At 36.2% G+C, this 11,928-nt stretch overlaps 1 protein-coding gene across 1 annotated transcript in view; it reads left to right on the forward strand.

Moving 5' to 3' along the window:
* The window catches only part of LOC107562979 (UPF0609 protein C4orf27 homolog), a 12,657-nt gene extending 7,403 nt beyond the window's left edge, over positions 1–5,254 (forward strand). The window contains exon 8 of the mRNA XM_016247749.1: positions 4,345–5,254. Coding sequence (XP_016103235.1) covers positions 4,345–4,479 — 135 coding nt within the window. The 3' untranslated portion in view covers positions 4,480–5,254. The remainder of the gene's footprint in view (positions 1–4,344) is intronic.
* Positions 5,255–11,928: the final 6,674 nt, after the last annotated feature.

The raw sequence follows: 11,928 nt of genomic DNA on the forward strand, positions 1-11,928 counted from the left end.
TTGCTGGTGCACCTTTTCCTACCACACTTTTTCCTTCCACTCAACTTTCTATAAATATGCTTGGATACAGCACTCTGTGAACAACCAGCTTCTTTAGCAATTAACTTTTGTGGCTTACCCTCCTTGTGGAGGGTGTCAGTGACTGTCTTCTGGACATCTGTCAAGTCAGCAGTCTTCCCCATGATTGTGTAGCCTACTGACCAAGACCGAGAGACCATTTAAAGGCTCAGGAAACCTTTGCAGGTGATTTGAGGTAATTAGCTGATTAGGGTGTGACACCATGACTTTCCAATATCGAACTTTTTCACAATATTCTAATTTTCTGAGACACTAAATTTTGGGTTTTCATTATCTGTAAGCCATAATCATCAAAATTTCAAGAAATAAAGGCTTGAAATATTTCACTCTGTATAATGAATCTGTATAATATATGGGTTTCACTTTCTGAAATGAGTGACAAAAAATATTGACCTTCTTTATGATATTCTAATTTTTTTAGATGTACCTGTAGATGCTTTGACTGGTTGCCGTTAGGGTTGGGCGATGTCTACCAAATTGGCATCAGATGATGTCTACAGTGAAACGTCACGATGGACGATGACATCTCATTTTCCAGTAATCAGTCGTTTTGATTTTGGCACGCTCTACAGCAGCTGACCACTAAAGGTCTGGGTTTACTTCACTTTCTGTGTTCCGTTCCATCTCGTGCACAGCCGCGTCCTCACAGCTTTCAAAGTATACTCAACCGCGGATGTGCACGGACGGATGAGCTCGACACATGCGCAGTATCACCTACTTGACTCGCTCTGTCTCAACATTCACATTCAACATTCATTCTCAACATGAATTTATTACACTTAAATGAAAATGTGAAAATAATTATCAAAATGTTTTTATATCATTTTAAAGCAGCACTATGTAACTTTCTCTGTGTTCAAAATGTGCAAAATGTATATAATGAGCGAGTACATCATGAATTAATCTTCCAAACCGCATTTTTATCTTATTCCGAATCACTACTGTACACTTATAATAAGTACTTTATATTTGGACTATTGTAGCCTGCTCGGGTCGTCACCGGTGCGGAGTAACACATACCTGCGTGAATCGTCATAGACATAAACTTAGAGAAGTAGCTCCGGTTGGAATGTTCTTCCGCGGGATGTGTGCAGTTCTGTTTATTAACCTCTAGAGCGCCAAAAGTTACATAGTGCTGCTTTAAATGTGGCGTGAAATAATTTTTATTTAATATTAAAAAAAAATTTCATGTTTCTCTTTTGCATAATGTTATTCTCTCTCTCCTGCCACACCACCTAGGCTGTTTTTGCAGAAGAAAAGGAAGGAGAGGGGACAACAGAAAAACGAAGCAGCTTTGGACTGGTTAGAAGAAGATTTGAAGCGAGAGGCCGAGAGGTTAGATTTGCCTCTGGAACTGAAAACTAAAGCAATGAAGCAAAGAGAGAGAAAGGTGTGTTTTGTAATGTGATGTAAGACGATTTGACAGAACCACCCTTTTATCACTGTAAAACATTTGTGGTATGTTTTAAAGTTTAGTGCCAGCAGTTAAAAAAATTCATTTCCAATGTTTTTTTTTTTTATTTATCTTTTTTCTGCAGGTGGTCACAAAGACATTTCATGGAGCGGGAATTGTGGTTCCAGTGGATAAAAATGATGTTGGATATAGAGAATTGCCAGGAACCGATGGTAAACCTAAAAATCTCACACAACTGTTTTAGGATGTGTTGCCTTTTAATGCACTCGATTTCATTTGTTAATTTGGTGTAATTAATTATGTAAAAAAACAACACATTAAAATGATTAAATTATGCAATGTTGAATCAAAATATTTCTTTCTAAAGCTACTTTTTGTAATGTCTATTTAATTATTTTCTCATCTAACACAATGTCTTTAAAAGATCATTTGGGGGGTAATTTCTCTGCCAAAATGTATGTGCAAATTATTAATCTGCACATGTAATTAATTAGATAAGATTTTACCCCACAGTTTCACAGACAAGCTTAAGCCTAGTCCCAGACTAAAATGTGTCTCTGAGCGGTGTCAACTGAAAGAAACTTGCACTGACTGATCTTAAAATAAATCAGTGCCTTTGTTTTGGCTCAAGATGCACACCAGTAATGTGTTTTCTAAGGCACGTTTATGAAAAATTACTTAAATGTCCTAAATGAACTATGGCCTAATCCTGGTTTAGTCTAACCCCTGCCTTAATCTCTTGACAACCCTAATTTTAATGAAAGACTTTGATTTACAGTTTTTCCTTAATTTTGTTTACCTGTAGCAAGTCTGAAGAAGATTTGCAAAACGATTGTAGAGGCCAAAGATGATGAGGAGAGGATGAAAGCTTTCGCGCCCATTCAGGAAATGATCACCTTTGTTCAGTTTGCCAATGATGAATGTGACTACGGCATGGGCTATGAGCTTGGGATTGATCTGTTCTGTTATGGCTCACATGTAAGATTAACACACACATACAACCAATACTACAGCAGATGTTCAAAAATGTATATTTATGCTCCTTTAAATTTCGATATTTTTTGTAGTTTTTGCAGTTGTCTTTGCATTATTTATCTGGATGCCAAAAGTTAGTCTCTACCTCAGGAACAACTAATTTACTTTTGAACACATTTTTTAGATGTTTTATTTCTCTATTTAGAAAGGTGAATATTAATGCAATTAATAATCAAAATGACCATAGCAATGAAAATTTTCAGTTACATAAAAATTGCTGAAGTAAATTTAATAATAAAAGTAATAAAATAATCTTGACATTAAAAGGTTTATGTAAAGGTGTTTTGTATATGTTGTCAATATTGCTGTTTGGTTATTTTTAAGAGGACATTATACCTCAGCAGGTCTTTTAGACTAGATTTACATTGCAAGACATAATGCACAGAAATGATTGTTTTTTCCTGTCTGTTTGCATTAATGTCTTGCTGAGACAAGCATTTCGACCAGGATGTGTATTAAACCACACACAGATTTCCATGCAGTTGCTGTACTTTTTAAAGGGGTGGTTCATTGTGATTTCACTTTTTTAACGTTAGTTAGTGTGTAATGTTGCTGTTTGAGCATAAACAATATCTGCAAAGTTACGAAGCTGAAAGTTCAATGTAAACGGAGATATCGTCTTTTAAAATTCTGTCAGTTTAATGCCTACAAAACTGCTCGTAGGGACTACAAGAAGTTACTTCCCGGGTTCATGACATCACAAACTCAGATAAACCCCGCCCTCGGGAAAAGGCAGCAAAGGGGACGAGGCCATGCTGTGCTGCTTTAGAGAAAAGGAAGAGAAAACTTGAGGTGCACGTAAAAATCTATTCATATATGAATCGCGATTCTGTCTTCTAACGATTCTAATGGATTCACAAGTTTCAAAATCAGTTCTAAAGCAGCGGTTCTCAGTACTGTTCCTCGCGTCCCCCTGCTCTGCATCTCTCTCTCTCTCTCTCTCTCATATATTCAGATCATCAGCTCTGTTCCATTTATACACTTATTTTCACATAGCTATGAGAAGCATTAAACATGGAAGCGTGCCGTTGCCGTACTGTATTAAAGCTTTAATCAGGATAAAACCGTATATTAAAAGCTAACATAAGCAGTAGCATTTACAAATAACAGCGTATTTAAAAGTATGAGACAACAAAAAACATAGGCCTACCATTAAAAGCCGTGCTTGCGCAGGTTCTGCACGATCCTCTTCAATAATATCCTCTGCATCTCAATCGGGCTCAAACTGATAAGCGATATTAACAACGCCATTGTTTACAATACAACAGGAGCACATGATGCTGAGGAGAGGGGCAGGACGTTTAGATGTGATTGGCTAAACCGCCTCTAGTGCACAACACAATGGGCTAGCTAACCAATCAGAGCCCATCGCCTATTTCTGAGGGCGGGGCTTCATAAAAACAGTAAAGATGAACGTGTTTCTCAGAGAAGGGACAGAGCTGTGTGGAATAAAGGTAAATTATGTGGAAAATAAGGTTGTTTTTTTTTGTTTTAAACGAAGCATTAACATGTTGGACTGCACCCCATAAACACAATCAAGCCTAGAAAAAACCCAGTGAACCAACCCTTTAAGTTTTCACATTTCAGTATGGACTGTGCATTATGCCTTGGAGGCAAATGCAGTGTTTGTGTCCAGAGAATCTCAGAACATTTTTAAATGCCTGCATAGCTGTTACCTTTAATAGCTTTCTGCTTGCCATCTTCCAGAGAGTGTGTTCTTGCACTTTGCAGACACATTAATAGCCATTTCTGACAGGTTTCTCATGATCTAGAGTTCTCCCAGACAACTGACCATTGCCTTTTTTTTCTTTTGGTAGTATTTCTATAAAGTGGTACGTCAGCTGCTGCCAATGGCGTACAATCTGCTGAAGAGAGGCCTGTTTGGAGAGATACTAGAGGCGCACCTCGCCAGCCGTTCCCAGGACAACCTTGAGCAACTGGCTACTGTCTGATGTATATTGAGTGAATGATAAGCTATTCAGAATGACTTCCTGTAAATGGTGTTGGGGTGGAGTCAGCGACCGATTATACTGCACTAAATTCTGCTGTTCGGTGCTGCTGGTTCATTGAAAATGCTACAAAGCCCAGAAAATATTTGTTTTTTAAACCTAAATTACGCTTGCATTTCTAAAAGGTGTATTGGATAATTAAATGTAAGCATCTCCCTTTAATTGGTTTAACGTAATTAAAATGAATGGAAACATATTTGCTGGTTTTATTAACTGCTTAGTCATACATTTAAAAGTGAAATCAAATTGAGTTTTCCTCTCCAGGTTCTTCATCCTGAGAATCAACATTTTCAAGTAATACTGTGCCTTTCCAAACCTGAATCTTTCATTTAAAGCTGTCGGTCCATAGAAAAATGAGTTGCGGCTGCTGAGAGTTCAGTATGTTACATATATTATTTACAATTGTGCTTTCTGAATAACCCAGTTACTTGAAAGCAAATGGTCCTTCAGTTTGCCAGTTTATTTAAATAGTGACTCCTGAGTGCTGATCAACAATTTAGCTGTGGTTTCAGATCAGTTCAAGTTTATTTTCGTGAAAGCAGAACTTAATATGCATAGCAAAAGTGACTGATTCTTGTTCGAAATGGTACCCTAAGTAATCTACTGAGAAAGCTTAAGCTAGAAAATGAGTTTCACTGTCAATTTATTACTGTCTCTGTTCATCATTGGTATGATCGTTCCGTTATTGTTGTCCAGTACTGTTCCAAAGTAGATGTTTAATAAAGTGTATATTTTTGTGCTTTTTTTATTGCTTGTGCTGTTTGAAAATGAAAGTGATCATAATACATAAAATTGCTATGATTGTGCTTACACTGCAAATGTAAATCTTTATTATCAGAATAGTAAATCCAGATTTCAGTGGCCTAAAAAAGCATTTTACTTGCATAATGTGACATCTCAGAATACAACAGAATATTCAGTAGGAAAATTTTTTTAGAGAGGGACTTTTGTAATGCCAAGTCAAAGGACATTACATACTCGGATGAACATAAGAGATACTGAGGCTAATTGTTAATTCCGGTGTAAATGTATATTTTTTATATAAAATATAAATTTATATTTTATAAATCTATTTTTAATCTGTTTGGCTGGAAAGCTATTTTATGATACTTTTTGTTACAGTTACGGTTCATTTAACATGATGTTTTATGACAACTTGCCCTGCTATTTGGGGTAACAATGGAAACCTGCTATTCAATTGCCTACAGGAATAAAGGAGCTGTTTAGTTGCACTGTAAAAAAAATTCCGTAAAATTTACGGTAAAAAAACGGCAGCTGTGGTTGCCGGAATTTTACTGTAAAAAATACGGTAGCAATGTTTTAGGATTTACGGTTTTAACTTAAATTTACAGTTAAATACCGTAATTTCATTATCTGATATAATGTTAATATACCAACCTATTGAAGTACTGAAATCTGTTTCGTACCTTTGTAATACACTGATAACCACCAAATGCAGGTGGTGATGAGAAAGTCACCTGATGAACCAAAGCCCATCACCAGCAGCTTTTAAATAATAACACATAGAAGGTGGACAGTGTCATTCACACAAACGCTAAACACCAAATAATGCAATAAACATTCATTTAACAACATTAGGTGTAACACACAACCCTAATATACAAAACTGATAAGAAAAAACTAAGAAACATAGTTATTTCAACAACAAAAACATCAAATTTGAAATGTAACGCAGGGAATAATGGAAATGTCAATTTACGGTTATTCACTGTAAATTATACTGTATTTTTCACTTCCAAAAACGGTATACTACTGTAAAATTTATGTCCAATACATGTAATGTCCAATACAGTTTTTCACCGTATATAGTTGGGGAATTTACCGTTAACCATTTAACAGGTTTGTACTGTAGCATTTTTACAGTCTTTTACCGTTAAATTCACGGTAATTTTTTACAGTGTAACTCTGATGAAATATAGCATCATTTATTTTGCACACAACTTTGGTTTGATAATTTGCTATCAAATGCCGTTATGAAATACATCATTTTAGGTGTGCCTCATGTGTCCAGATACCTTTGGGTTTACTATATATTCAAAAATCCAATCTGTTAAATCGATTTTGATTTTGCCTCGTCATGTGCAAGTGGAGGTTTGGCTTATGGAGGAGGGGAGTGAGGGGGAGAGAGAGAGAGAAGAGCACGGGAGGCGGCTACTAAACACAGCGATGAGAACGCTCATATTGCGCCTTTCTTACACCATCGTAGATTTATCTCTGGCTTATCGTTAGTTAGCCTCATTCATCCTCCCTCACGGTCAGTGTTTCAGCACTGCAGCATCGGTGCCTGTGCATGTGAGCAGCAGGAGTGCCGCAGGACACCGCGCGTGAGACCCGCACCGCACCGTCACGCCACAGGACGTTCGTCTGTCTCCCATTCTCGAATACAACCACAACATGTGTCGGAGCTTCAGCCCTGTCATCTGAGGCCGGAGCACGGGTCTCGACAACCGCAGTGTCGGGACAGCCAGATTCCGTTTCGAGGACATCATCACGCGCTGAGCCTGAATGTCAAAAAGCTCGGCAGAAAGTCAGAGCAGGGGCGGCTCCGTCCGAGACGTGAGGATGGCCTCTTCCAACAATACCTCACCCGATGAAAGCTCTCCACCCCACCAGAACCGCATCCGCCAGGTCAGTGTGTGCGTGTGCAAAATGACCGAAACATTCCGCTTTCTGATGTTCAGTATGTGTGGGCGAGCGTGACACCCGTGTTTCGCGGTGTTGTGGTCCATGATGCGGAGGATGAGGCGTTGTCCTGGTTACCGAATCTTTCCAAGCCATCAGTTGACTATCGCAATGTAGCCTGTTTAATTTCATCGTGGCAGCGTTGTTTCTGTAAATACATTAACACGTTGAGGCAGATCTATCTATCTATCTATCTATCTATCTATCTATCTATCTATCTATCTATCTATCTATCTATCTCTAAAAATTCTGCTTTACAGAAATTGTATTTTAGTTGTAACTGTAGAAATTGAATTGCTGTAAAAATACACTTACAACCAAAGTTTATCATGGCAAGCCTATGCATAAACTATAGCCAGTATTCATGTTTAAGTACTATTCATGTTTCCTTTTTGTGTTTCACTGTAATGTCGCCAATAAGGTGAATTTTTTTTACTTGCAAAATGTTTTATCTTGAATATAATGTACATTTTAACCATACATTTACAATTCATACTTCCCATACTCATAGGTTTATGGTGAGCTGAAAGGATTTTGCCATTTTTACATTGTTTTACATTGTTTTCCCCATGTATATATTGCAGTCGCTTTTCGTCTTGGTCCAGCCTATACGTGATGCTGTAGTGACCGTGTGTGTTGACTGCCAGTGAGGTTTCACACCTGACAAACTGCACAGTTTGAGCTGAATTGTTTTGATCCTTAGGTGCCATTCTGGAATGTTTCCCAAGTATCACTGCTTGAGATTCAGTTTATCAACTGTGGTGTTTTTATGCATGAAATCACAGCTGATGACCCTGCAGAGCTGGTTAAATAAATACAAATAGAAATTATCCAAACAGTGTTTTTTTTTCATCACACCCTCTTAAGAGCCCTACAATAACAAGCTTAGCCTCACTCACCCTGCCCATCTGCTTATTTGCAATCTCATAAGCCAGTTCATCAATAAAAAACAGCCATAAATAAGTGATGGACTGGCTGAGTCATGTAGGGCATTAGCTTGTCTGCATGGATGCATAGATGCCCTTCCGTGTCATTCAAAGCTGTAGCCTGTGTGATTTGTTGCCCTGAGCTTTCCCAGAGATATTTTCCACCCTATTTTCTTTATTATTTCACTTTTTGAGCTGTCAGGGTTAATGCCTGGTGGGTTTTTCTTCATGGTCTGTTGAACTACATTTAAACTCTAGGTCTAAATTAGCCTTTCATCTCTCCATTCTGATGTATCCTAAATCAGTCTTCTCACTGTTTCCGCTCTGACATCATGGTTGCACCCTGTGCCAAGTGCTTTTGTCAGATTTAGCTGGTATGAATTCAAATGTTCAGCCTTGACAATGCTTTGCAAAGCTCTTTTCTCAATTCTGAGTCCTACAATTCAGATTTTTTTCTCAGAAATAAACTCAGAATTGTGAGATATAATCGATCCTATTCCATCTCATCTCCTTCAAGCCATTTCTCCTGTAGTTGTACCTGCACTCACTCAAATAATTAACATATCCCTTCACACTGGTGTTTTTCCCTCAACATTTAGACAGGCTCGTATAACCCCACTAAAGAAACCCACCCTTAACCCATCCCTTTTAGAGAACTACAGACCGGTTTCCCTTCTACCTTTCATTGCAAAAACACTTGAACAAGTTGTGTTCAACCAAGTCTCTGCCTTTCTCACACAGAACAACCTCCTTGACAGCAACCAGTCTGGTTTCAGAACATTTGAAAATCAAACAAAAAGACAAAGGTACAAAACTGTGAACTTGATAGTTTTAATGAGGGAAAGGCCTACAATCTCATGAAGCATGTCAATGAAGAATGTCAATCTAAATAAAAATGATGGATAGATAATGACTATTTAAAGATGATTATGTATGTAGAAACAATATATTTTACTATGATTGCAAAATGTTTAAGTAGTTTTAGATCATAGGAAGATGCTTCATGGGAGTAGGCAGGCGCTAGAAAGTTCTTTTGGCGCAATTTGTTATGATTCTTTGATTAGTGGAGATTTTTTAGCATCATGGTTAATGTATTTTTTCAACAGAAATTCTATGCAGGCTGATGGGTTCAACAGAAGTATAAATCATCGATTAACAACCTCGTAGCTTACAGTAGGTCTGTCTTTAAAGGTTTAAAATCAATTTAAATGTTAAAATCAATTACTTAATTAAGAATTCCTCGATAGGCTTTTTGAAATGCTAAGGGACTGGCCACAGTTCAATTGTTTTTGTGTGCTGTTTAGAGGCAGGTTTATCTGAAATGGTTGATACCAATTATATAGATAAATATATATTCAAATTCAAATCCAATCTTCAAATAGCTGTTCAGAAAAAAAACGGAAGATTCTGGAGACTTTGTAAACAGAATGTTCACTCAAAAAATTATAAAAAATCATAAAGCTTGATCATTTCACAGACATTCTTGTTATGTTCATATATCTAGTTTACTTAGCACTAAGTGCATTCAAATGTGGAGAAATTCCTCAAAAGTGTTCCTGTTGCAGGGGTATATAGTTAACTATATGTAGGCAAGATTTCTCGTTTTCTTTAAGTTTAATTTGATGTACTAAAATAACTAAAAAAAAATTAAAATGAAAACAGAAAATATGGTCTTGCTGTTTCCGTGTGTAATATGCATCAGGTGATCACTGAACATACTGTGGGTGGTCTAATAACATGAAATATTAGCAGTTATCATTGTATTCATGTAAAATTTATTTGAAAACTGTTTAAAGATTTAGATCCAAGAGGAATAATTCTGTTCGAATTTCTTGTATTAACTGAAGAAAATTAATGTGTGTCTGGTGTTGAAAGGACTCCACCCTTTTCATTCACTCATACTGCATTAGCTTGAGGCTAATGGATGCTCTATAACTCTGCAACCCCTTCAAGTTCTCATCCAAAGTAACTAATAGTCTTTTTTTACAGAGTAGAATTATCAATCTGGCTTAATATCTTTGACGTTTTCTCGTTAATATATCACCAAGTTGCCAACATTCTGCTGTTTCCTGTGTGAATTCATGTATTATACTTAATTATTTATAGCACTAATTTCAGCTGTGATTCATTTTATAGCCAAAACTATCTGGACAGGTTCTATGCAATGTGTAGATCTTACATTTCTTTCTTGTCCTCTATTTGTCCACAACTCACTCACTCAGTCTCTCTCTCTCTCCTCCGGATAGATAATGACTATTTAAAGATGATTATGTATGTAGAAACAATATATTTTACTATGATTGCAAAATGTTTAAGTAGTTTTAGATCATAGGAAGATGCTTCATGGGAGTAGGCAGGCGCTAGAAAGTTCTTTTGGCGCAATTTGTTATGATTCTTTGATTGGTGGAGATTTTTTAGCATCATGGTTAATGTATTTTTTCAACAGAAATTCTATGCAGGCTGATGGGTTCAACAGAAGTATAAATCATCGATTAACAACCTCGTAGCTTAGAGTAGGTCTGTCTTTAAAGGTTTAAAATCAATTTAAATGTTAAAATCAATTACTTAATTAAGAATTCCTCGATAGGCTTTTTGAAATGCTAAGGGACTGGCCACAGTTCAATTGTTTTTGTGTGCTGTTTAGAGGCAGGTTTATCTGAAATGGTTGATACCAATTATATAGATAAATATATATTCAAATTCAAATACAATCTGCAAATGGCTGTTCAGAAAAAAAACGGAAGACTCTGGAGACTTTGTAAACGGAATGTTCTCTCAAAAAATAACTACAAATCATAAAGCTTGATCATTTCACAGACATTCTTGTTATGTTCATATATCTAGTTTACTTAGCACTAAGTGCATTCAAATTTGGAGAAATTCCTCAAAAGTGTTCCTGTTGCAGGGGTATATAGTTAACTATATGTAGGCAAGATTTCTCGTTTTCTTTAAGTTTAATTTGATGTACTAAAATAACAATTTTTTTTTAAATGAAAACAGTAAATATGGTCTTGCTGTTTCCGTGTGTAATATGCATCAGGTGATCACTGAACATACTGTGGGTGGTCTAATAACATGAAATATTAGCAGTTATCATTGTATTCATGTAAAATTTATTTGAAAACTGTTTAAAGATTAATTTTTTTCTATTCTATTTGTTTTCTTTTTATTTATTAAATTATTTTTAAAAAACTTGCTTCGTGTACTGCATTATGCTAACTGAGACTTGTTATAGCACTTGTATATCATTGCTCTTTTGTTGATTTTGATTGCATCCATTGTCCTCATTTGTAAGTCGCTTTGGATAAAAGCGTCTACTAAATGACTAAAACCTCGCTGTCCAGCACTGTCTTCACATAAGCTTGTTTTCTTTAAAACTAAGCCAAGATACAGGATGTAAATTATGTTTATCTGGATTTGGTGTAATGCTATGTACTGAAAAAAGTAAAAACATGAGCTGCTATTTTTATTATAAAATTGTAACTAATAGATATCGCCACACTTACCCCAGCTGATTAATCAAAGTACATTTCAAGTATTTATTTTGTATTACAGGTTTACTGAAATGCTATGTTAAATATGCAAAGGAGACATGATCTGATTAAATATGCACTAATTTACATGCATTTCCAGAACAGAAATTTGAACACTGGATAAAGCCAGGTTTAATTTTGTTGACATATTAGAATGAAAGGTTTTAATAGTGGGGATTTCGGGTATCTCTTTTTATTACTCCATAAATCAGAAAATACTGTCAAAAGCC

Source organism: Sinocyclocheilus grahami, unplaced genomic scaffold (assembly GCF_001515645.1).
Source record: "Sinocyclocheilus grahami isolate Dianchi unplaced genomic scaffold, SAMN03320097.WGS_v1.1 scaffold852.1, whole genome shotgun sequence".
In the NCBI taxonomy this organism is placed as follows: domain Eukaryota; kingdom Metazoa; phylum Chordata; class Actinopteri; order Cypriniformes; family Cyprinidae; genus Sinocyclocheilus; species Sinocyclocheilus grahami.